This window comes from Rutilus rutilus, assembly GCF_951802725.1.
Source record: "Rutilus rutilus genome assembly, chromosome: 24".
In the NCBI taxonomy this organism is placed as follows: domain Eukaryota; kingdom Metazoa; phylum Chordata; class Actinopteri; order Cypriniformes; family Leuciscidae; genus Rutilus; species Rutilus rutilus.
The window spans coordinates 4,629,445-4,656,785 of NC_140228.1; the positions used below are offsets into that span (position 1 = coordinate 4,629,445).

At 39.4% G+C, this 27,341-nt stretch overlaps 1 protein-coding gene and 1 gene segment (V, D, J or C); one reads left to right on the forward strand and one right to left on the reverse strand.

The window, feature by feature from the left end:
- ntn2 (netrin 2) overlaps window positions 1–26,173 on the forward strand; it is a 33,148-nt gene extending 6,975 nt beyond the window's left edge. For all 3 annotated transcript variants that reach the window (XM_084398467.1, XM_084398469.1, XM_084398468.1), the window contains 6 exons: window positions 771–2,002; window positions 12,964–13,152; window positions 17,676–17,825; window positions 18,239–18,292; window positions 20,262–20,336; window positions 20,531–26,173. In XM_084398467.1, coding sequence (XP_084254593.1) covers window positions 985–2,002; window positions 12,964–13,152; window positions 17,676–17,825; window positions 18,239–18,292; window positions 20,262–20,336; window positions 20,531–20,865 — 1,821 coding nt within the window. In that variant the 5' untranslated portion in view covers window positions 771–984 and the 3' untranslated portion in view covers window positions 20,866–26,173. The remainder of the gene's footprint in view (window positions 1–770; window positions 2,003–12,963; window positions 13,153–17,675; window positions 17,826–18,238; window positions 18,293–20,261; window positions 20,337–20,530) is intronic.
- Window positions 1–27,341, reverse strand: part of LOC311284461 (Ig kappa chain V-III region MOPC 63-like) — a 945,935-nt gene that overhangs the window by 456,049 nt on the left and 462,545 nt on the right.

The following is a 27,341-nucleotide window of genomic DNA, read 5'->3' on the forward strand; positions in this document are numbered from 1 at the left end:
TTACTTAACTAAGTGATCACCGCTTTCACCTGCTGAACCATGAAACGGGTGCGCGCTGAAGGAGGAACCCGAGCATATCTGGACACTTTTGATTTGGGTCTGTAAGCAAGCACTTAGCAATCACCCTAGGAACCGCATAGCAGAGCACTAAAATCTCATTAGAACATCTCCGCAACTGCATAGCGACGCTCTGCCGACCCACTAGCATCATGGCAGCACATTTCACAAATGATTGCAAATATGTTCAGCTGCAAAACTAGGATTTAAAACTACTAAACGACTTAAATATCTAGCAGCTGCATATATTTAGCATTATATTTAACAACTTACTGTATTTGATTTACTGCTGTGAGTTTATTAATAACTACAAACCAACAATTGGTCCAAACCACCTAGCCCCTATTATTAAGTGACGGCTTAATTTAGATGAATACTGTACTTACCCGTTCTGGGATAGTTTGCTTGTTTATTTATTTATTTTTAAATTTAGTCTTCTAACTGCTCATATGCATTATTATATATAAGTTGCATTATATAAAGGTTAAGCTCCATTTCTTTTTAGGCTCCGTTTGGTATTAATAGACCTTTTTTTGGCTGTTTTATTTTTTTTGGCATTTTCTTTTATGCACATCAATTATGCTGTGGTATCATTGTAATTCCATTCATTTTTGGACATGGTCTTTACTATATAAATCTTACGGTGAGTGAATATAGTTGATTAACTGAGTTTAGTTTGATTTATTAACATTGTGTTGCCGTTCCATTTCCAGACGCACACTGCCGAGGGTTGACTCCAGGAAAGTCGTCTATCTACTGGACGTTTTCTGGCTGGAGTTGTCGTTCTGAGATATCACACGTACGCCAGACCCCGCCAGTCTGAGGAGACGCTACAACCATATTTGTTTATTTGACTTCCCCCTCTCTACCCATCCATCTGGATACGTTTCTCCCCATCCCACATTCATCATTCTCTCCCGTGACATCATGTGGAGTTTTCGGAACTTGCTTTCTCTGCTAACTGTGTTTCAAGCCTCATGCCACAGTCCCAACCCATTCGCCGGGCCTCAGGCGACACCGACGGACCCCTGCTATGACGAGACGGGCGCCGCCCGCCGATGTATCCCAGAGTTCATCAATGCAGCGTTCGGTCAGGAGGTCGGCGTGTCGAGTGTCTGCGGGCGGCCGGCGTCTCGCTCGTGCAGTTTAGTTGAACGCGACGACCGCCCCGCCGTGCGCTCGTGCCAAGTCTGCGACGCATCGGACCCTCGCAACGCACACCCTCCCAACTACCTCACCGACCTGAACTCTGCCCACAACCTCACGTGCTGGCAGTCGGAGAACCTGCAGGGCTCGCCGCTCAACGTGACGCTCACGCTGTCGCTCGGGAAGAAGTTTGAAATCACGTATGTCAGCCTGCAGTTCTGTTCCCCTCGTCCCGAATCCCTGGCCATCTATAAGAGCATGGACTACGGCCGCACTTGGACGCCCTACCAATTCTACTCGTCGCAATGCCGTCGCATGTACAACCGACCCAACAAAGCGGCGATCACCAAGCAGAACGAGCAGGAGGCTTTGTGCACGGACGGACACACTGATCTCTACCCGCTTTCCGGCGGCCTTATCGCTTTCAGCACGCTAGACGGACGCCCATCAGGGAAGGACTTCGACTCGAGTCCTGTTCTACAGGACTGGGTTACGGTCACTGATATTCGTGTTGTCTTCAGTCGCCCGCAGCAGCTCAGAGCGCTTCCCATGTCGGGACGCGAGAGCGAAGACCCGCTCGGGCCGCCCGCTACGTATTATTACGCGGTTGGCGACTTCCAAGTGGGCGGGAGGTGTAAATGCAACGGCCACGCCTCCAGGTGTGTGCGAGAGAAGGACGGAAAGCTGGTGTGCGAATGCAAACACAACACAGAGGGTCCGGAGTGTGACCGCTGCAAACCGTTTCACTACGACCGGCCCTGGCAGCGCGCCACTGCGAAAGAAGCCAACGAGTGTTTACGTGAGTTAAAATGTTGTTCAATCCTCATTAGCTATTCCAAAACCTTGTTGACTACAGGCATCCTAAACGCATGTTCACACCTAGTAAGATTAGTCAAGTCAATTGATACAGATTGTGTCATTATTAAGCTCAATAATAGTTCTGAACATTAAGTGTCTTTTATACTACAACTAATAGCGATAACGATAAACATATTCTCATACGTCCACACCACAGCTATAACGATAACGACACAGAGGAACGATGCTGATGAATACAGCTGATGAATGATAAAAACATTGACAGCCAATCAGAATCCACTCGGCTTTAAAGAGCTAGAGCATTTAAAGCAGCAGACGCGCTTATAATAAACGTTATCGTGCGTTGGTGTGGACACTAATGTAGTTATCAGCAGAGGTGGGACAAAGTCATTGTTATGCAAGTCACAAGTAAGTCTCAAGTCTTTGCCCTCGAGTCCCGAGTCAAGTCGAGTCAAAGATGAGGCAAGTCCCGAGTCGAGTCAAAAGTCAAAGCCAACAAGTCTCAAGTCGAGTCCAAAGTCCTACCATTTTAGTTTCGAGTCATTTCAAGTCCTCTTACCACAGAAATAAAATTTATACAAATCATGTACGTCTGTAAGATTTGTATTTATTTAAACCTCTTTTTATACTTTGATTTATAATCAAATACAGTAAAAAACAGATAATTTAATTTTCACAAACAATGCTTGTATTTCAACAGCATATTGCACTAGAACAATGCACAGCATGCAGCTTCAGTCCTGTATTGTATTAACCTCATATTGCAAAACAGTTTAACTTTCAAATAGACATGGGTCGTTTTAGCCTAAACCTTTTTAAACATGTCATCAATAAAATCCTCACTCCTCAAAATTATCACTTCTGAAAAACTGGACCAACCTGATAATATAATTGGAATGCGTGTTGCAGTGCGTATGCGGTGCAAGACCAGCACGCGCAATAGTGCTTTCACATATGCTGCGTTTGCAGTGCGTGATCCGCGGCTGTACCACAAATACATACTCACTATCTGTATTTCAAATCCAGAAGTTATTAGCATCTTTTATTTAAAAAAAAAATGTTGTCAGCATTGCGATTCTCTTTGTACACACGTATACACTCTTTAATAGACGTATTCACGTTTAAATACAATTTAAACAACGTATTATTTAATGCATCACTCTTATATAATTATATATTAAGTTGCTCAAACAAGTGGTAAAATATTTAACCATGTACTTATATTAAAATCGTATAGCCTACATTTTAAATTAAAACTTAAAATTGACAAAAACAGCAGACTCATACTCTTTCTTTTGCATAATTTAAATCTTTATACAATAAATCTTGCATGTCACAAAGAACTTGTTTTTCCACCTCCACGAATGAGACGAGTGTTATGTTGCCTTGTTGAAATATGTATTTTCCCTTGATTTAGGCTACCCCGGTCTTATGTCTCAGCATTGCGATTCTCTTTGTACACATATACACTCTTTAATAGACGTATGCACGTTTAAACACAATTTAAACAACGTAGGCCTATTATTCAATGCATTACTTCTACTTATATTAAGTTCCTAAAGCAAGTGGTCAAATATTTAACCATGTAGGCTACTTATATAAAAAAACAGCCGACTCTCATGCCTTTTATTTTATATTTAAATTAATACAATAAATCTTGCATGTCACAAGGAACATGTTTTTCCATCTCCACGAATGAGACGAGATTTGTTCATTATGTCGCCTTGTTGAGGTAAATTGTAGTTTTCCTTGCTTTACCCTGGTCTTAAAGTGAAAATAGTATTTAATTAAATACATTTATGGTGAGATTACTACATTTTATTTAATTAATCGCATTTATGGTGAAATTACTACATTTTTAGGTCAATCTGTGTTCATGTTGACCACGAAACATGCGCTGTCACTTTAATTCAGCGTGTGCAGCACAGCAGAAATAGACTCGGTGCGGAAACGATCGCGGCACTGCTGTATACGCACCGCACCTGGAACGGATCGACGGACTGCAACCGCGTGCAGTGTGAAAGCTCTAACCTGTTAACATGGGTACGGAAAAAAATACGCACCCGCTGGCGCATACGCACTGCAAACGGAGTATGTGTGAATGTGAAACGGGCGTTAGATGCTGTCGAATCAAAACAACGTGGGACTACAGTGATTGGATGTCGTGCAGGCAGCGCGCGCGCTCTCTGCATGCATACAGGTGGTGCACATTTTTTTCACAGATGCAGATAAACTGAGAGCGGCGCGGCCATGTGGACATTTTTTCCCCCAGTTTTCATGGGAAGTAGCAAGTCTTCTCGAGTCAAAAGGCGCAAGTCCAAGTGAAGTCACGAGTCATTGATGTTAAAGTCCAAGTCGAGTTGCAAGTCTTTGTACATTTTGTCGAGTCGAGTCTGAAGTCATCAAATTCATGACTCGAGTCTGACTCGAGTCCAAGTCACATGACTCGAGTCCACACCTCTGGTTATCAGTATCTTTATAGTTATCGTTCTTGGTGTGAATGATTTGTACGCTCTTCATATGCACTTTAGATACTGCCGTCAAAACTCTACTGAAATCAATTGTGACTATTGAAATCGTGACTCACAATAGTTTGACTAGTATTTTGCTAAACTAATGACGTGATTCTCTTAAGTACACAAATCTCGTTTAAAATAGGTTAAATTGTCTGTATTTTTTGCTACATTTTAGTATTGAATGAAATGTTATGCTAAATATCAGCAACTATCACTTGGCCAACTAAATTAGAGGAATGGAGCTGTTAATCAGCATTTCTTCAGTGTCTGCCGTGCTGAATGGACTTTTCCCACTGGAGTTTGTCTCTGGCTTTTCTCTGTGCTGCACTTTACATTTGCATCAGATTTGGCCAAAATAAGGTACAGTATCTAAAGCATCTCCCTACATCTGAAACAGAGCTACAGTGTGGTGCTATGAAACGATCACTTGACAAAAACGTGAAGGTTAATTCTCATCGCATCTCACGTCTGAACTTGATTTATTGGGTTTGGATTACTTCGGGTGTATCTGTATTAATTCTGGATGCATTCCATAGAATACATACAGACTGACACACGAGTGCAGGACAGAGATTTGTGTTTGCGTATGTCTATCTTGCAGTATGTTAATCTTTACATAAACCTCTTCTCTCAGGACGTCTGAACAGTCGGCGCTCAGAGCAGAACGCTGCTGACAGCAGAATGAGAGTACTAGGCGTTTCACACCGCACACGAAAACAACGTTTATTTCTTTTGGCGGCCATATTAACACTGAATTCACACCGGCTACGCCGTGTAGCAGACGCATAGGTGCGAACGCATTTTTGATGGACTTAATATGCTAGACCCTGCAGAAAATGCATCGATTTATCAACAGACTTTTGCAATATAGGGTCTTATAAAGCAACACAAACTGTTTCTGTTCAGTGAATTTGAATAAATCCAGTTGATTTAAGCAGTTTCTAGCTACAGCTTATGTAAAAATGTCATTAATTTATGTTAAATATAGTTAAGTGCATTGTTAGGTAAGTTACACTTTAAAAAAGTAATTCCATCTTCCATCAGTGCAGTTAAATTACTGTACTAATTACTCTCTCTTAAAAGTATTGGATTACTTATTACTAATTACTTTCTAAATCCCATATCAATCTCGACCAGTTGAACAATAATAGGAAAGGCATGAAACTACTCAAATAAATAATGCAAAATTTCATAAATTATTCTTGATTGAACTGAGCAAAGCTTATAAAGGGAGAAGGGTACAATAAAAATGTACATTTAACATTAGACGTTAACTTTTGATACTATTGTTTTATATAGAATTGTTCTATAGTCTATTTCAGTATTTAATGTAATTACATCAGAAGGAACTGCAATTAAATTACAGAAAACAAAGTACCACCATGGTAATTTACCATTATTGTACCATAACGCTGTAGTTTTTTTAGGGATTCTAACTAATATTTATAGATGTACAAACATATATCCATATGTTGAAGATCAGTAGCAGCTGCAGATATTTATCTTATCTTATCTTATCAGACAGCAGTATTATTGCTGAACGAAAAATTAGCTGAATAGTGTAAATGCATTAATCTTTGTGTCAGGAAAGATATATCGTGTCCAAATGCTCCAGTCGGGCAGTCCTGACACTCCATTAGTATCGCTAATGTCTCCCATAAATCTCTCTGCCTCGTCTAATTCTTCCTGTCCACTCTGTCAGATGAGAGTTTGCCGATAGTTTCGTTTTCTTTCGTGTAATGAAACCCAGAATTTAATTCCGAGCTCTCTGCGTTTTCCTCTCACCTCTCGCTCTGCCTCTTCTCATGCCATCTGCTCTGGTTTGGTGGCCCCGTCTCCAAATGACCCCCAGTACACGCTCGACTCGCTCGTTTTCTCGCCTCAACACACGCCAAGGACTCCCGCAGATTTTGTGCCCGACCTGGCAGTCGTTCAGTGTGATCTCGTTAAAATCATCCCCCATTCAGCTGAGAGAACAAGGACAAAGAGATTAGCAGAGGTATAACAGACTAATGAGTGGCGGACCACAAATGGAGGGTCTGACAGTTAAATTAAGTTCAACTATATAGCAGTTCCCTATAGAGCTGGAAATATTAATTATCACACTTTTTTTCTTTTTTTTTATCTATTAATTATCACACAGTAATTCTGTGTTTTGTGATTTAATACAAATGTATATAAATTAAACCAATTTAATAAAGCTTTTAAAATGTAATCAAATGAAAACATATCATAATTTAGGCCTACATTTACAAAAAATTTTTGTCAAATAATATGCTGCACAAAAGAACTGTATAAACTTAAAACGTGGATGAAAAAATATCTTGGTTGTATGATATTCCTTAGAATAATATCATTATTATTACTTTGAGGAGTACATTTTAGTATACATTTACAGTAGTGATTTATTTTCTTGCGGTTAAACCGAACTTTTATTTTGACGGTTTGTCGTGAAGATCTATGTTTCAGTGTGTATTTGACGGTAGTTTTTCCTTAAAATGAAACATTGAAGCTCGTCAAGTGACTTTCAGAAGCAGCTCTGCTGAAGAAGTTCATGTGTTTCATGGCCTCATATTGAGACGACAGATGCTGAAAACACCGTGAACTTCACATGTGTGTGAGTTTGTGTATCAGACGAAATTGCTCCGTTCATTCATTCAGTGATGGATCATATTACAGATTCGGCTCTTTGAATCTCGTTAATCAAAATTAATTAATCTTTTTTCAAGTCATTTGGTTCATTTCAGCAGAATAATTTAAATGTTCTTCTACTTACAGTTAATCACATTTCGAAAAAGAAAACTATAATGCAGCCAAGGCCAAATTATGACAAACAGAAATTATTTAATAATTGCTTATCTGGGACTTCAGTCTATGTAGTCTGTTAATATAACTCAGGAAAACAGAAATGATTAGTTGAGCTCTCGAGTCTTCGCGTCTGTGTCGTTCGTTCTTCTGTCACGTGACCGGTTCCTTTCTCAGTATCTTACAACATTACGATAGTATTATTGACTGTATGGTGTATTGTATTTATTATACGAATAAAGTTTAAAGCATTGACCATCTCTTTATTTCGACATTCACTGTTATGGAAAAGAACCATCCTGATAGAAATTTATAAATTGTAAGGAATAAGCTACGATTTGAGACCAGAAACGCATCACATTGTAAGAGTAATAATAATAATAATAAATAAATACCTACGCGCAAGGAAGTTGGGAATTATTGTATCCAATTCGGCTGTCAAATCACGTAACAAATGAACGAACGACTCAGGCCCTGTCCCAAATAACACACTTAATATACACTTGCGATCTTGTGGACTTACAATGGCTGCCGAGGACGCTTGTGCGTTAAGTCCACAAGACCATAGGGTGTCCCATTTGTCTTTTTAGGTTACAGAAGGGTACTTCAGAAGGGTGGCTCCGCCGAGACCTCTACCCGACAATCAAAGCGGCGTTACATCATGAAAGTGTGGATTCGGAGGAAGATCGCAAGGGCTTAGGGTTTCATTTGGGACAGGGCCTCAGACGCGAAGACTCGGGAGGTGAACTATAATCATTTCTGTTTCCGGTACAGAACCTATAGGATGTTTCGGATGTGCGATCAACACAAAATGAATGAATCACTCTCTGATGACTCTCTGAGGCATATTAAAGATTCCTTCAAAATTAACTAATGATCGACCCATCACTAATTCACACACAGACACGCAGAAATCACTTATTAGCGACATACACTGACCGGCGGCTGTTGTCGCGTTTATTTCTGCTGTGTGATAGGCTGTTAGATTAATCCATATCGAGTAAAAATGTCCAGAGCTTATCACTGTCATCGACGTAAATTTGATCAAGATCTCGATATAATATACTTTATCAGCCCTAGTTCCCTACTATAGTATTCGGAAAAACAGTACGTAACAAAAATAAGTATTTCCGAATTCACGGTACTCATTATAGAGTAGGCAAAAAGTCCCCGGATGACCTAATACGTCTGGCCAGATTCTGAAGTGTGCATTTGGTGGACACTTTACTATCCCATGAGGCCACAGGAGAGGATCTGTGAAAGACAGTGAAGCAACACAAGCCTAATGACAACATGGGAAATGTAGTACATCCAGATTACAATCATCTACACGCATTCATACTACATAGAACACACTTTTTAAGCAGTTGCAATTACTTTATTCAAAATAAGTACCTACTCAAGAGAGAATGTGATTTCGGACGCAGCCGTATGTGTGTGTATTGCTAGTCACGGCCACCTGCACAGGACACTGGAAGTATGAGTACTAACCATATCCTCATTAAACACACACACAAGCCCACTTTTACTGCCTTAGATTTCCTATACGTCACAAACCAAAACATGCTGCTTCCGAGGGAAAAAACGCCACACAGAGCGTTAATGATATAAAGCTGTGATGCTGCAGAGAAACCTTGTAGAGATGTGTTTATCTTCCTGTTTATTTGTTAGTCTGCCAGCAATCGAACTAGCTTGTCGTTTTGTTTCTTTGCGTGCTACGATTCAAAGGACACATTTGTCGAAGTACTCGGTTTGTGCTCTTGTAAAACCAAAGCCATCTAGAAATTTGGACTGGATTTCTAGATTTCCTGTTCACTCCAGCAGTATCTAAACAGTCTGAAAGATGCCTGTAAACCAGAAATACTAAATGCCACCTTTTATGTTTGGCTCGTCTAAACACATGTAACCAATTAAGTAAATTAATAAATAAAAGCATTCTCAGCACCCTATTACTCCATTTTATGTGAGCGTAAGTATCGTGACATTTCAAAACAAATATAAAGCTTATAAAATAGTCCGAGATCTCCAGCTTGAGTGTCTGTAACTCATCAACGTCGCTGGTCTTGCGCTCTCGTCTTGTGCCAAACCTTCAGAGAAGAAACTTCCAGCTGTTGCCTGTTTCTGGGAGTTTCGGGGTTAGTCACTCTTCAGCCAGCCAGTCAAATGCCTGTTCAGTTGAATAGAAGTTAAAAGATTAAAAACATGTCCGCTAACGGACTAATCTAACATTTTCCTGTTTTCTGGTTGTTTTGAATCATCATTCTGGTTTGTTTTTGAAGGGCTAGCCAACAAGTCCTGGCAGGTTTCGTACAGTGTTCTGGAGACTGTTGCTCATTTCATTGACAAATGTTTATTTGAATATTGAAACCTGGGATCTTAAACTGTCCTCTTTTTCTCTTTTAGTGAATCTCTTCATTCACACATTTTATTTCAATCAATTTTGTAAAACACTCGACTAACGTGAACACTTTTTTTGTTCAGACGATCATCTGGATTCACTAAAATGAATCAGATTCACTGATTCATAGAAGGTTCTGTTTGCAGTTATACAATTAAAAAAATATTGTAAGCCATTTTTTTAGCAGCTTGTTTGTAATTTAAATTATGAGTAGCTTGTAGCTTTACCAGCTTCAGTTTCAAAGTTGCTTCATGCCAAATTGCTGTTTTGACTACACCCAACGCTTGTGTTATGCCAATTTTCCTAATTCTTTCAGAATCCCAGATCACTCGCTTTTCTCTCGCAGGCAAAAACAAAAGATTTGAACAGAGCCGTGAAACTTCGCGACTCTTTCATGTGTGAACAATCTACGCAACAGGAAACGCCTAATCAATTAGAAACACCTGTGAGCCAAATGTTCTGATATTTATGCTCACATAAAACCAGGGATGGAATTTTTAATGAGCTGTTATTCTTAGTTGATAAAACATATGTGTGTTAAAGCGCACAGGTGATGTTCTGTGAAAGGTGCTATTCTGTGGTTTTGCTCTTTTTTTATTGTAGTGGCGTTCACTAAGACGAGCATCACTATCACTGTTGCCCATGCTTTGTTAGTGATTTGAACAAACTAGTAACTTTAAGTATTAAACAGCACAGTTATATCCTTCACCATTTGTTCTATATGGACATGAATCATGTCTTAAATTGTGCAACCTAATTGCAACGCTCTGGCCATCACATCATTGTGGCGAGATATACACTGTTAGTGTTTTCATATTGCTTGATTGTAATATTAAGATATAATATTAAGATTTAGACATCATAATCCAAAACATAAGTGGAGTTCTAATTTTTGCCCATCATACACAAAGTACAAGATGTATGGCATTTCCAGATATGTGTTTTTGGGTGTAGTTCAGTGCATACCTGTAGAGCTCGCTCCATCAAACTAACGTTCCTGCTCTACAGAAATGAATTTGGAGCTCTGGGTTTGCTCTAACCTCAGGTTAATAGGTTTGAGTGCTTTCAGCTGTGTTTGGAAAGCTCTTGTAATAGAGGAACGGTGCCATTGAGAAAGACCCTTGGAACAACTTTAGATTAAGTACCACGCTCAAGGCACAAACGCAGCGCTGAGAGATTTCAGAAAACCCGCACTCTTTTCCTTCTTGCTCAAATCAGACCCTCATCTGGAAACGCCCTAGAAACGGTTCACATTTAGACTGGACTGCGTGCTTTAATAATTCAATCTCCGTCTTGTACGTTTGTGAGACTGTAGCTTTCTGTTTGGGTGTGAATCTGTGTGTGCTTTTTGTCACACGTTTGGAATTTCATTTAGAGAAATGCACACACCCTTACAGCGCTCACACACACACATCGCCTGCAGACGTTTATTGAGCTGAATTTGCTGTAATCTCACCCTGTTGACTTTAGCCCAGAATCTCCCCGAAATTACACCCCCTTTTCATGACCCCCATCACACACACACACACTCACACAGAGCAGCAGATGGTGTGTGTGTTAGGGAATGGCCCGAGCAGGTTTCATTAACCACAGAATTCCATACAAATTGGCCCTGTAATAACAGACACACACACATGCACACGGACAAAAACAAACGCTTCACGATGAAACAGGTATGCATTTAAAATACAAAATGTACTTTTTAAAGCAGATCCCACAGTTGCTGCAGATTTGTCGGCTGCACATCCAAGATCTCCCGTTCCTCAACATCCCAACTCTATTGGATTGAGATCTGGTGGTTGTGGAGGCGGTTTGAGTTTAGTGAACTCATCATGTCATCATGAGCTTTGTGACATGGTGTGTTATCCTGCTGGAAGTAGCCATCAGAAAATGGTACACTGTGGTCATATTCGACAGGGCTCTGAGTGGGATTCGGTCCAGCGTCTCCGGCATGGGAGGCGGATGCACTAACAGACCACAGCCTCTAGCATCAGTCGCTAGTGCACCTCTTGAGATCAGGGGAGTGAGGTTTACCTGCACAGCTCTTACTGGCTGGCCTCCGTTACACTCACTCCCATCCGGGTCACGGCACCAATTGTAACCGGTCCTACTCAACCCGCTCTGAGCGGGATTCGAACAGGCATCTCCGGCATGGGAGGTTGGTGCACTAACTAGGACACTAAAGACCACAGCCTCTAGTGTCAGTCGCTAGCACACGTCTTGAGATCAGGGGAGTGAGGTTTACAGATGGACATGGTCAACTACAATACTCAGGTAGTCTGTGGCGTTTAACCGATGGTACGGAGGTAAGAGGAAAAGAAAATGCCATCAAAACTTTTCTAAAGACAGTCAGTTCCCTTACATTCATATGAACCCTCACCCTCAATTCAATATTTATAATTTCCTTCCAATATTTCGAACATCGGGAACAGTGAGCTTTGCTGTGTACAGTATTTTCTCTGCTGGCACGTCTGTGCTCTCTTTATTTTTGCGTCCGTCTTCATATTGACACGCTGACATGCTACATCTCTGGGCAGTAATTTTTGGGAAATTATTCCAATGCAGTTTGTGTGCAAGTCCGGAACAGAGATCGTCCATAAAATAAAATAAAGTTTGCCGATCATGTTTGGAGCAACAAAACGTCCGGTTCCTATTGATGACCGGTTGACCAGTGCATCTCTATTTTTCTTGTTTTCTTCACAATATTTCATCAAAATGTAATAACTCATGAAAAAAATTAGCTAGCTAAAATTAACATCTAGGCCATGTTGGCTATTGGTTAATTTGAACAAATATTCAAATGTACAATACTTTACAATATAAAATTTAGCAATACTTGTTAAAATTAATATTTTAAGAAGTATTCAAATCATATTATTTAGTCTAACAATCTAAAAACCCTTTAAAATGCGTTGCAAATCTTGTTTCATGTTGACTTGAAAAATAAAGGTTCAGTAAAGATGACTGTTTCAGGTGTACAGGGTTGCTATATGGTTCTTTGGAGACTAATACATTTTGTTTCATTACAGGTTCTGCAGATCAGTGGTTTGCTTTTTAGTTTCTTTAAAGCTAGAGAACTAAAGAACAGGAGAATATGATGTTCTTTGTGGAGCTGTAAAGCTTCTCCTATAAACCCTTTTAGTGATATTGTATTTTTGAGAAAAAACACCATATGCATATCCATAAAAAACAATAACGTGCTCATCCTCTCTTTCTTTATAGCGTGTAACTGTAACCTGCACGCGCGACGCTGCCGCTTTAACATGGAGTTATATAAGCTCTCGGGCCGTAAGAGCGGAGGAGTGTGTATGAACTGCAGACACAACACCGCTGGACGACACTGCCATTACTGTAAAGAGGGATTCTACCGGGACATGGCCAAACCCATCACACACCGCCGAGCCTGCAAAGGTACCACACCACATTTCATTTACTGGCAGGTTGACATCAGATGTTTAGATCTTTATCTTCAATGAGAGATTTTTATTTTTATCTCTAATCCCCAATGAGTTAAAATAGTGCAAGTGTTGGCATCACCTCATTTACATTAGCTGTGTGTCATTTCTGCGCCCCTTGTGGCAACACGCGGAATCACAAAAAAAATGACTGTTTCCAAACAGATTTTCCCCTGTCCTCTATTGCTCATACAAACAGAAAGTCCAGACTCAATCCATTTGCAACCGCTCAAATAAGCAGGGCAATTTTTCTGTCAGATAATGTTTTACAAGAGCTGTCACAAAGAGACAAGTATGCAAATAAAAACTTTGAAATTCAAGTGGGATTTCTGAGGACATCTGTTATGTGTTGTCTTCTAAAAAATATATCTTACAGCTGTTTAAAGTACTTACACAAGTATTTATAAATGATGGTATTGAGGAACAGCATGACGATTTTTGGATGATAATTATATTTATGTATTATTGTTCGTGCAGGGGGATCGTGAGCATATGAAAAGCTAATTAAATCATAAAAATATAAAATAATGACTTATAATTTATTATAAAAAATTATATATATATAATAAAAATAAAACACTTGCTAAAAATATTAAATATTTTACTTGTTTGTCTGCATGTCATTTGACCATGAACTGACATCAGAGAACCGTGAACATGCGAATATGTCGTTAAATTATTTAAATATTAAGGGCAATATCTTAGTTCAAGGGGGTTCAGCTGCCAAAAAAGGTTTGTGAATCCCTGGTCTAGTCTTTTACCACCATTTACAGACTAATTTAATTTTGGACCTTGAAAACTGCAGGAATGATGTGTTTAGATATGATTTTATAACTTGCTCCGTTACATAAGAGACACTCATGTTTATTTTCTGACTGTGACTCAGTAGTTTATCATGAGTTAAAATGTATTTATGTGTGTAAAATATTTTATGCACTGTATTTTCCAGTTTGAAAGCTCCCACATAAAATCAGTAGCACACACATATATATAAATTAAAATCTAAAAATAGTAGAGAGTTCAATAAAACCACAGTGCATTGGGAGCAGCCTGTACATGAAGCTCATATATCTGCTGCCGTCACTCCAGCCAAAGCAAACACAGCACTGTAAGAAAACACACATCAGAGTTTGAGAAATATTCTAGTGTTTGGATAAAAGATGTCTTGTAAGTTGAGCATTTCTGGAAGGAAAAGGCAATCCATATGTAGAGGGTTTTCTATAAGTTAAATTACAAGCTGCATAAAATGTCTGCTTCCTACAAAACGCTCAATAATTCTGCTTTTGTGGCTGTGTCAAAAACGGCATTTTCTCTGCCAAGAGCTGAAATTTATTTATTTGGATATGTGACAAGGTTTATATGTGCAGTATTTAACAGTGATAAAGTGTTTGTGTGCGTGTGTGTTTGTGTAAGTATTATATAATTTATGTTAAAGTGCATTTAAGATGGAGATGGAAGACCAGTCAGTGTAAAGTCACTGCTTTTAATGCTAGTAGACAACATGTTTATTTAGGAAGCTCACTTAAAGGGATAGTTCACCCTAAAATAAAAATGAACTCATTATTTACCCACCCTGCTGTTGTTCTAATGCCGGATGCCCTTCTTTCTTTTTCGGACCCCAAATGGAGAATTTTTCAAAAATGTCCCACTCGCGCTCGTTCATATAATGGCAGTGAGTAGCAACCAGCATCAAGCTTTAAAGGAACACGGCAACTTTTTGGGACTTTAGCTTATTCACCGTATCCCCCAGAGTTAGATAAGTCCATACATACCCTTTTCATCTCCGTGTGTGCCGTAACCGCTAGCCTAGCTTAGCACAAAGACTGGAGGTAAACGGCTCCAGCTAGCATACTGCTCCCAATAAGTGACAAAATAACGCCAACATTTTCCTATTTACATGTTGTGATATGTATAGTCACAGCGTGTACAAATAACAAAGACACATGAGACAGCCATCTTCTAACCGTATACATACTGGGAACTATTTTCTCAGAAGGCGAAGCACTGCTACTTCTGCGGAGTGATTTACTCCAACTCTGAGCGAACTCTCTGCTCCTCACCACGGGGCGTTATTTTGTCACTTATTGGGAGCAGTATGCTAGCTGGAGCCATTTACCTCCAGTCTTTGTGCTAAGCTAGGCTAGCGGTGGGTGCGTCAGACAGAGTTACGGCACGCACGGAGATGAGAAGGGTATGTATGGACTTATCTAACTCTGGGGGATACGGTGAATAAGCTAAAGTCCCAAAAAGTCGGCGTGTTCCTTTTAAAAAAGATGCAAAAGTATAACATAATGATCCCATGTGACGTGTAATATATTCCAAGTGTTCTGGGGGTATACGATAGGGTTTGGTGGAAAACAAACCGAAATTTAATGTATTTAATATATACACTCTTGTGTATCTTGTAGCTCAGCTCTTGCCATGTAAATAACCTCAACTTCTGACATGTCATTAAAATCTCTTCTACTTCTACTACTATTTCAGAAGATGCTCTGGTTGTGAAGGAGATAGACATGGTAGATGATAGTCACAGTGCTAAAGATTGTGTACAGTGCAAATAAGAACCGGTGCATTGGTTAAGTATTCAAGTATAACAGGAGAAATATGTATGAAATATCATTATTATTAGTGGTGTGTGTGTGTGAGTGGTCCTGCAGCGTTTGTGCTACAGACATAAACGATTTATTAGTATTAGTAGACTGTGAGGGTTAGTAGAATAAGTTGACATACGCTTGCAAAGTTACTTATAGTCAGTAGAATGTCTGTTGGGATACAATGAAGTGTTAGTAGATATTACGCAGACAGTCTACTAATACTCTAATGAGAGTAAGTTGACATGTAGGTTCAACTTTACTTATCGTCAACAGAATGTCTAAAGAGGACCATCAAAATAAAGAGTTTCCAAATGTAAAAATCTAGTTGTTTCTGCTGCTCTCTGCTGGTTTGAAGTGAACTAAATAGCATTTGGTTTAGTGTGTTGGTAACTACAACCAGTACTGTTCTTGCAAATGTTTGTGGCTTCCTGAACATCTTCTGTATGACATTTGTACTGAATGTGTCTGTGTGTGTGTGTGTGTGTGTGTGTGTGTGTGTGTGTGTCAATCAGAAGCTCTTTTGTAGTGCTGTCAGTGTTAATTTGATAACGCCCATGTTGAGCGCTGAGACCTCTTATCAGCGTTACTGTGATACAGCACCTGAGAATTCCTTAAATTCCACACACACACACACACACACACACACACACACACACACACACACACACACACACACACACACACACACAGATGAAGTCACGGCTCAATCTCTTCTGGAACTGTGGACTTCCAGCTCTCACCTGCAGATGCCACAGCTGTTCAAACCTTATCTCCGTCTCTGTGTGTGTGTGTGTGTGTGTGTGTGTGTGTGTGTGTGTGTGTGTGTGTGTGTGTGTGTGTGTGTGTGTGTGTGTGTGTGTGTGTGTGTGTGTGCTTTGAGAGTCTCAAAACAGAGAGGAAACGCACATACATGCTCAAGCACTACTATAGACAACATTAATACACACAAAACCATCATTATAATTATAAAAGTTTCTTTTTTGCCCATCAGCCACAGTTACTGGTGAAAGCTCAATATTACTAACCACTAAGATGTTTTACTGGACATTATAATACATTTTTATTTTATTTTATTTTATTTTATTGTTTATTTAATTCCCATACTTTTTTGTAATCTCATAGTTTGAATTACTTTACTATTATTATAATATGTGAAAAATATTCATAATATAGAATAAGCAGATATGCACAAACTTTTGACTGGTAGTATAAGTAGATCTTTGTTGTGGAATCATTACATGATTTCTGAACAAGCCGGGGTTTTTTTTGCACTTTATTTTCAGTCGAGTGTGAGTATTCAAGTGTGTCACGCAGTTCATGAAACCTGTTTTCCATGCTGTGACTCTTTGTTTGTTGTTGCCTAAAATGCTGGTTACTATGTGTAATTCTGAAATACAGCCCATATTTTAATATAATATCATTGAGCCATGTGACTTTAAATGAGATAGAGTAGTGTGTGTGTGTGGTTACGGGAAGTGTGTGTAACAGATTGAGTGTCATGGCAATGTTTACAGGTCCAGACGGGGACTAAGGCCATTATTTGGACTTCCCTTCTGCGCCCGTGCCAGAGCTGATCATCCCTCCCTCTCTCTCTCTCTCTCTCTCTCTCTCTCTCTCCCTCCCTCTCCCTCTCCCTCTCTCTCTCTCTCTTATAATTTCATTCTAGGTGAAGCAAAAATGGCAATATATTTAAGTAGGAGGAACAAAATTGAAGTGTCAGAAGGATGTGAAACTATATCTATTTTAAAAAACAGGATAAAATCAGGAGTGTGGATTGATTTTTAAATTTTATAAGATGATTGGAATTGTGTTGAGTGGTGTATAAGAATTGTAAAATAAATGTTTTGTTAAAATAAAAATTCTCTCTCTCTCTCTCTCTCTCCAGCATGTGACTGCCATCCGGTGGGAGCTGCAGGTAAAACGTGTAACCAGACGACGGGTCAGTGCCCATGTAAAGACGGGGTGACCGGCATCACCTGCAACCGCTGTGCAAAAGGGTATCAGCAGAGCCGATCACCCGTCGCCCCATGCATTAGTGAGTGACACACACACACACACACACACACACACACACACACGTTTATTTTTCTGTCTAAATGGAGACATACACCCCAGAAAACTTTTTGCATTAAAAAAAAACACTTTATTTATATATAATTTTTTTAATCAGGACACCCAAAGTATAACTAAGTATATACACTCACACCAGTGTTATTTTTGTCAGTGAGAGTTTTTATTTATATTTTTAATTCGTTTTTAGTTTTATATTTTCAGTTTTCATTTTTTATTTAAGTTAGTTTTAGTCATTTTGTTTTGCATTTTTGTCTTTTTTTTATTTGATTTTAAATATGTCTATATAGTTTTTATTTGCATTTCCCGAGAATCGCCAAATCTACTGTTTGAGCTACTGGAATAAACACTGACGTCATACTGTACTGTGTCTTCCAGAAATCCCTGTTATAAAGCCGACAGCTGTGATCAGCACTACAGAGGAGCCTGCAAGTTAGTGCACACACACACACACATACACGTTCAGGACAGAGTTTAGAGACGGACAGAGGAAGTAACGCTTAGTTTTCTCTGCTGTTCCGCTTTGTAACACTGGTGGAAAGGGGCAGAGAACTCGCAATCTGTCCTTGTCACGAGTGAAAGTGAAACAGAGGTGTGTGTGAAAGCAGAGAAGTGAAGGAATTGTGTGCATTTTCAACAGCTCTTCTGGGTCATTGAACACTTCACACAGTGTGAGCGATGCCTGAAACCGACACACACACACACACAAATGTCATGACAACTCTTGCACACACTCTTAAAGTCCCCCTGTAGTCAATCATTTTATCCTTTAAAACTCATCTTTGATCACCAAAATGACATTTAAATGTTATTTCCTTGAAAAAAATGTATTCGTTCCTTAAAATAGCTCGAATGTAACTCTACACCCTTGCCTCATTTAGTATACTCGGTTCTGTGAATATGCAAATGAGCCCCGCCTCCACTCACTCACAGCAGCTCAGAGATCCACTGGTTGACGATCACTCGTTGATCTGATTGGTTACAAGGTAGTTTGTGACGTCAGAAACACCAGCGATTTCAAAGCGTGTTTTTGAGACTGTCTTTGGTTCACTGCAGTTTTAAAGGGTTAGTTCACCCAAAAATGAAAATTCTGTCAGTAATTACTCTTCCTCATGTTGTTCCAACCCCGTAAGACTTTTGTTCTTCTTCGGAACACAAATTAAGATATTTTTGATGAAATCTGAGAGCTGTCTCACTCCTTCATAGGCTGCCATTTAATTTCATTCTGCAAGCCCAGAAAGTTAGTAAAGACATCGTTAAAATAGTCCAAGTGACTACAGCGGCTCAACCTTAAGTTTATCAAGTGACGAGAATACTTTTTGTGCGCAAAAAAAAACTAAAATAACAACTTTATTCAGCTCTTCATTTTCTTCTGTGTGGGCCTCTGACGTGAGTTCACGAGAGCAACACGACGCATGCGCGAGAACTGAGATGACGCTCGCGATCATTTGATGGGAAAGTGTGAAAGGTAAGCCATTCATTTTGCAGCATTGGTAAGGCACTTTTACGTTTTCTCGTTGGTTTCTCACAATTTGGACATCCAGGAAATGCACACTTTAGAACCATTTTAAACACTACATCGAGACCCATCTGCGTCATCTTCTCAGTTCTAGCGCATGCGTCGTGTTGCTCTCGTGAACTCACGTCAGAGGCCCACACGGAAGAAAATGAAGAGTTGAATAAAGTCGTTATTTTGGGGGGGTTTTCGCACAAAAAGTATTCTCGTCGCTTTATAAACTTCAGGTTGAGCCGCTGTAGTCACTTGGACTATTTTAACGATGTCTTTACTAACTTTTCTGGGCCGGCAGATTAAATTACATAGAAGCCTATGAGGAGTGAGCCATGCTCTCAGATTTCATCAAAAATATCTTAATTTGTGTTCTGAAGATGAACGAAAGTCTTACGGGGTTGGGACAACATGAGGGAGAGTAATTACTGACAGAATTTTCATTTTTGGGTGAACTAACCCTTTAAGGAGAAAATACTCAGCAATGGTGTTGACTTATGAATTTGTACATGGTTTGTCTTAAAGCATATTAAAAACACCACATAGACATACTATAATCAACATTAAAAACTTGATTTTCACCACAGGGGGACTTTAAACACTCACAATACCATGTTGAAAACACCAGGCCAGGCTTCCTAACTATCTTAACCAGCAAGAGATCCTTGGTCAACCAACTTCACCAATTACACAGTGTGGCAATGCTGGTCCACCAGCTAAACCAGCATAAACCAGCCTGAACCAGCATAAATATGATAGATGGATGGATGGATGGATGGATGGATGGATGGATGGATGGATGGATGGATGGATAGATTATAGTGTTTTAGACGTTGTAGATTGTTATTTTTCACAGTATGTTTGAATTCTAATTACAAATTTCTGTGTTGTCAGATTGTGACTCGTACTGTAAACCACTGAAGGGAAATCTCAAGATAAACATGAAGAAATACTGCAAAAAGGACTACGGTACAATTCCTTTATCATGTTATTTTTAAAGATTCCGTTCTTACCTTTCAGTCACTGGGAAAATCTCTCAATTTCATTTGTAATGTACAAATCACTATGCTTTTTATTGATGAAGCATTTGATTCAAAGCAAAATGGACCTTATTGTTAACCGTATCTGGTGTAGCGTTCTCATAAATGTGTGTGTGTGTTTAGCTGTCCAGGTCAGTGTGTTGGACATGGAGACCGTCGGCGACTGGGCTAAATTTGCCGTGAATTTGATGTCCGTGTACAAGAGTCGTGGAGAGCCGCTGAAGAGAGGCGATCACGTGCTGTGGGTCCATATGAAGGATCTGGCCTGCAAATGTCCACGAATACACATGGGCAAACGCTTCCTCATCCTGGGCACTACTGAGGGTGGCACGAACCCCGAGCGCCCGGGACTGCAGGCAGACAAAAACAGCCTGGTCATTCAGTGGAGGGACATTTGGACTCGACGACTGCGCAAGTTCCAGCGCAAAGAGAAGAAAGGCAAGTGCAGCAAAGCGTGATGGGATTGCAGGGAACTCTTTATTATTGACCACTGTCCTGCGTACGCGGGAGACTGCGAGACCGAACTCTGCGTGTTGTCGTCTGTGCGTTTCCAGTGCGTTATTTGATATGTCGTCCTGTTGGTCAGCCTTCTAAAGGGACCGTTAAAAAGACTGTTTCTAATCACACACACACACACACACACACACACACAGCACACGGACTGATTCCATTTCCTCTCAAAGCCACAATTTAATCAATCAAATATGAAATATGTCCTCAAATTACAAATCAGCAGAACGACTCTGTCCGCATCTGGTTCGGTTCTTCTTGTCTTTGTGGCCTTCATCCATTGGTCACACTGGTGTTCACCACATGCTGCTCGCTTCAGTTCTGAAAACCTCAAAATCTTCATCGTCATCATCGTCAGCCTGGATAATTTCACGTTTGAAGACATTATTAAGCCTTCTCATAGCTGTGGGTTGTGTGCCGTACGTGTGGATGTCTACTTTGATACTGAAGGATTTTTTATAGTGCAGAAATGTCCATTAACGGTCCTATAGAAAGAAACACTCCGTACAAGTATGCAAATGCATGAGTGCGTGGCAAACATGGTTTCACTGGGCATATTTAACATGCTTATTACCGAGTTACTGTGGTGGGAACAAATGTCTGTCATTCCAGTGATGGTTCACTCAAAATTCACCCAAAAATGAATATTTTTTTCTTCTTTTACTCACACTAATGTCATTTCAAAAACCCATAGTGTTTTATTCTGTGGAATGCAAGAGGAAAATTGCCTTCTTTTCCATATAAATACGGATTAAGCTCCACGAAAATGACAAAAATCACTATAAAAGTAATACATATGATGTCTGAATTAAATCAGAGCACAACTGAGAGGAGATTATCAGTGAATATTGACTAATTAAAGTCATCAAATGGTGTCAGATATTCATGATTATAGTCCATGAGTTGTTTGGACTGCTTTTGTAGTGGTTTAGCCGTGGTCACTACTGATTTATTCAAAAATCCGTTTGTTTTAATGGGAAATACTAGCATATAAGTTCTGAGTGATATGAGGCAAGTAAATAATGATCGAATTTTCTTATTTTGGGTGAATTGTTCCGTTCAACCAGTTGTGTTATGTTCAGGTAGCGAGATGTCAACAGTTTAACTAAACTTAAGGTTGGAATACACTACACGACTTTTAAAAGACTCTTTCAAGTCGTTCCGAACATAAACTGTGACGCAATCAGCCTTTGAAGGATGCAGCCTCTGAATTGGGACGCAGATTATATGTGTTCTTAAATCAGCTCAAAGTATCAAACATGTTTGATCTCCTCCAACTGGACGGATTCATAATTTGAAGCTAAATAAATCTGTGCCCGTCAATTTCCGGACTGTAAATCTGTAAATCCTCCAGACTGTAAATTGGGGCAAAAATTGTGTAGTGTCTTCCAGCCTTGTACAGTAGTCCATCTGTAATAGAAAATTCATTGTAGAAGACTTTTATCCTAATGCCTCTTGTGGCCGTGACGAGAATGCAGTGTGTACCTGCACAGCTTCATGAATTGCATCCTGGTATGTGTCTGAATCTAACAACTAAATTGAGCTTGCTGAGTGTGTTTGCATACATTTGTAGAGCGTGTTTCAGGGCTAATGCTCTGTCCTGATGTCTGTCACTCTTTCTCTTCTACTACTGAACGTCTCGGTTTTTATCTGCCGTCTGACCATTTAAAAAAAGCTGACCAAGACAAAGACGAGAATAATGACGTGTGTTGTTCTTGTTTGCATCTCTTACTGTGAGAAAGTGTGTCAAACAGACACACATATGCAGTGCGGTCTTAAAGTCTGAGACCAATGCATTATCAGCATTAACAATTTGCATTGAAAATTGACATTAAAGTGTCCATATTATGCTATTTTAAAGGTTCCTAATGTTGTTTTTGAGGTCTACTATAATAAGTTTATATGCATCAAAGGTTAAAAAAAAGAAAGAAAAACACTTTAATTTTCGCAGAATATATATTGCAGCATCAGCTCTTTTTTCACAGTGTCTGAATCGGTCCGATAAAGGATTCATTCTCTCTAAACCCCACCTTTCCGTGCTCTGATTGGTCAGACGGCTCAGTCTGTTGTGATTGGTCTCCTCTGCTCTGATTGGTCAGATGACTCAGTCTGTTGTGATTGGTCTCCTCTGCTCTGATTGGTCAGATGACTCAGTCTGTTGTGATTGGTCTCCTCTGCTCTGATTGGTCAGATGGCCCAGTCTGTTGTGATTGGTCTCCTCTGCTCTGATTGGTCAGATGACTCAGTCTGTTGTGATTGGTCTCCTCTGCTCTGATTGGTCAGATGGCCCAGTCTGTTGTGATTGGTCTCCTCTGCTCTGATTGGTCAGATGGCCCAGTCTGTTGTGATTGGTCAACTCTGCTTTGATTGGTCAGATGGCCCAGTCTGTTGTGATTGGTCTCTCCTGCTCTGATTGGTCAGATGACTCAGTCTGTTGTGATTGGTCTCCTCTGCTCTGATTGGTCAGATGACTCAGTCTGTTGTGATTGGTCTCCTCTGCTCTGATTGGTCAGATGGCCCAGTCTGTTGTGATTGGTCAACTCTGCTCTGATTGGTCAGATGGCCCAGTCTGTTATGATTGGTCAACTCTGCTCTGATTGGTCAGATGGCCCAGTCTGTTATGATTGGTCAACTCTGCTCTGATTGGTCAGATGGCCCAGTCTGTTGTGATAGGTCTCTCCTGCTCTGATTGGTCAGATGACTCAGTCTGTTGCGATTAGTCAACTCTGCTCTGATTGGTCAGATGGCCCAGTCTGTTGTGATTGGTCTACCAAAACATCGGAAACCAAACACCAATTACCGTATCTGAATTTCTACTCTTCCTCAGCACTTGATACACAGTAATACGAACTGTAACGATGGCGTCGGTTTTACCATATCAGTTTGAGCCAGTCCTCATTCTTAGGAAGTGCATCAAAGTTGATTTGCTTTCATAGCGCAGAAAACAGCATCTTTTCCATATGACGATAACACGAACCAAACTCTTCCAGTCTCAGTTACAAAAAGTAGATGTTGTTCGCGGGCAGTTAATAAAGACCACAGGCTGGCATTATGCAAATGTGTTACAACCCTTCATATATTCGAGCAAGAAGTGAGACTGGAATTACTGACGACTCGTTTCAGGCGGTTCAGATTCAGAATCAGTTCTTTCTTTCGGGAGACAAGAACTCCATTTATCTTTGAAACTTTGCAGACCTTTTACATTCACAAACAGCTCTATTACACACTACATGAATGGTAACATCTGAAAAAGCATATTAGGGGCACTTTAAAGTTTAGTGGTATTTGGTGCAGCAGTTGACATGAACAACCAAGATCATGTTCCCAGTATTATTTGACTAATAATGGCCACAAATATCAGTCTATCACTAGAAATAGTGGCAACATTTTACACCATAACTTGGCTCTATATGTTATTTTTACTCTTAAAACTTCATAGTTTGTTTCTAGGTTTAAAATAAAGAAATAAAAATTGCAGATTTTCAGGCTTTCAAACTTTGGGACCTCAGTGAATCTGCTTTGTCAAATATCAGTCATTTTTCAGTGAATTGAAGGAATCACAGTGAAGGATTAAATTGAGATAAAATAGCTCTGATCATGTTGAAATGAATTTCAGTCCCAACGTTTGTTTTACACTGTCTCTTTGCCACATTAAAGAAGTAAACAACCCTTTTATTGGTTAAAAAACAAATCACCGCCCTAACCAACGTCTCATATCCTGTTCCACGGAAGAGAGAAATGAATGAGTGAATGATGACAGAATGTTTATAACATGATTTTCTATTGTTTGAGTATTTTATGTTGATAGATGTCTGTGTTTATGCCATAACTAGTCTTTTGTATGCCAATGTTTGCTTTTTTGTTAAACTAACAGGAGAGTTAACTGAAGTAGTGTTAAAATGTTAATACTTTTTACCAGCATCCGTAGATACACTATGGTAAACTCTCACACACATCATGACGCACACCGACCACAGAACGTGGCCACTGCAGTGACAAAATGAATCATTATATTCACATGCTTCAGCATCTTGGACCAGGGATATGTAAGGAATGGAATACTATTAGCATACTAGCGTCTGGTTTTGCATACTATTTCACATACTTTTCTTATTAATAAACAGCATGCAGTGTTTACTGCATGGTAAGCAGTTTGATAATACTCCATTCCCAACGTTGCCAAGCGCTCTGCGTGTAACACTGTATCCCACAATGCAATGCACTCGACTTGACCTTCCACTTGCAGTGTGACAAATGCACAGGAATTACTATCAACAGGTTTTTTTTTTGTGATCCGACTGCCAAAAGCTAAGAACTTTTTGCACAAAACTGGATTGAAATTGCAAAACAACTTTATGAGGTCATGTGATGATCATGTGTTTGCATACTAAATGCTTATTGTTGCATCATGTTTCACATACTATTTTTAAAAAGCAGAATATTTCCTAGAAGTGGCAAATCAGAATAATACAACACCACAAGTAGTGCAAACATTGACTAGTACGCTATTATTCCCTCCTGAACTTAGCCGAGGTTGTGGAGATGCAGAAGGAAATGCCATTTCCACAGCAATTTCCATTTTCATTTTACTCCTGGACGTGGTTTGGATGAGAGACTATAAACATATAAAAGCTTTCCTGCTGCATGAGCGGTGCAGATTACAGATTTTAATGACCCTGATGTCATTAAATAAATGAACAATTTTAGAGAAAGACTGAATTCTGTTTCTGGAGGGATTCGGCAGACGTGCAGAATGTTTCTGCTTGTGCGAATGTATTTGTGTTTATAGTTGTGTGCAAAAGTTAGGGCACAGTTCCCACAATTCATGTTTGGTTGATTCATTTTGGCAAGAACATTTTACTGCCATCCCGACTGAGCGTGTGCTAAACCAGCTTTGAAGACTCGCAGCAAATAAACAGCTTTTCTGCATTAAAATGAGCAGATATAAAGCGAACAATTAGATTAGTCACAGGCATTTGCACACGACTGTATATTTTTCATATCTGTGTATGGATGAATATGTGTATGTATTTGTACATCCATTAGACTGAATGTGATGTGTGTCTGTGTGAAGATGTACATACATGAGTAAATGTGCAGTTTGATGATGGACTTTGTTTCCACATGAGGAATATTCTTCCGTCTAACGTACTGGGAGAGTTTCTCTCCTTCTCATCACCCGTTTTATTTGCTGTCTCTGTAACTGCAATGACCACTGAATTAATCAAATATACAAATAAATTATTAGTTGATGTATGTCTTTGTCCTGGTATTTATCAGCTGTAATTCTGTATCACTTTAATTGATGTCTAATGGTGTCAAATGACGTTCAGAATTGAATAGAGAATGCTTTTTGGATAGACAGAAGTTTGAAATGTAAACCACCCATAGACATGTATATTCAGTTTTTATCTACATTCATGCATTTGGCAGATGCTTTTATTCAAAGTGACATTGCATTCATTTAATCAGTTCATGCATTTCCTGAAAACTGAACCATGTCATGTATTATTCACATATTCATTTACCAGAATTCATCACATGTGTTGCATTTCTTTGAATTGCAGTTCAGAAAATTCATTCAAGTTCAGCTTCCTGTGTGTTGTGGCCAATTCAATTGAAAAGGAGCCAATTCTTCAATCCTCTGTGAATCCCATAAATCCATACAACAAAAATCTAGAATGTATTATTAACATTCCCATTAAGTTATTAAAACGTTTCTTTTCTGATGTTCAAAACATCCAGTTTTTTAACACATGGACACACTTCGTTACTTTTTTAATGTTCTCTGAACATTCTGAAACTTTTTTTTGCTATCATTTTGAGAACATTATTAAAGGGGTGGTTGATTATGATTTCATTTTTCTAACTTTAGTTAGTGTGTAATGTTGCTGTTTGAGCATAAACAACATCTGCAAAGTTACGACGCTCAAAGTTCAACGCAAAGGGAGATATTTGCTTTTAAAGAAATGGCTTTTTAAGGACTACAACAAACGGCTGGTAGAGACTACACCACATTCCTCCCGGGTTAGTGACATCACCAACCCTAGAATTTACATAAACCCCGCCCCCTGAACACAATTTATAGATTATCAAGACAGAATATGCTAATCAATGACTAGAAGATAACTACACATACTCTACATAACCAGAAATGTCCTGTTGCTTCTACATGTTGTCACTTCTTCTTGAGTCTCTCCATCTTTCTGACTCCGGTTTGAACATAAAAGGTTAAACGTTTTTGAAATTTTCAGTGCATGTCTGTGTGAGTGCAAATTGTTGAAGCTCCGCCCCCTGTGCCGGGAGCAGCAGCTCATTTGCATTTAAAGGAACAGACGCAAAACAGTGCGTTTTTGCTCACCCTCAAAAAGTGACTTTAACATGCTATATACAAATATCTGTGTGGTATTTTGAGCTAAAACTT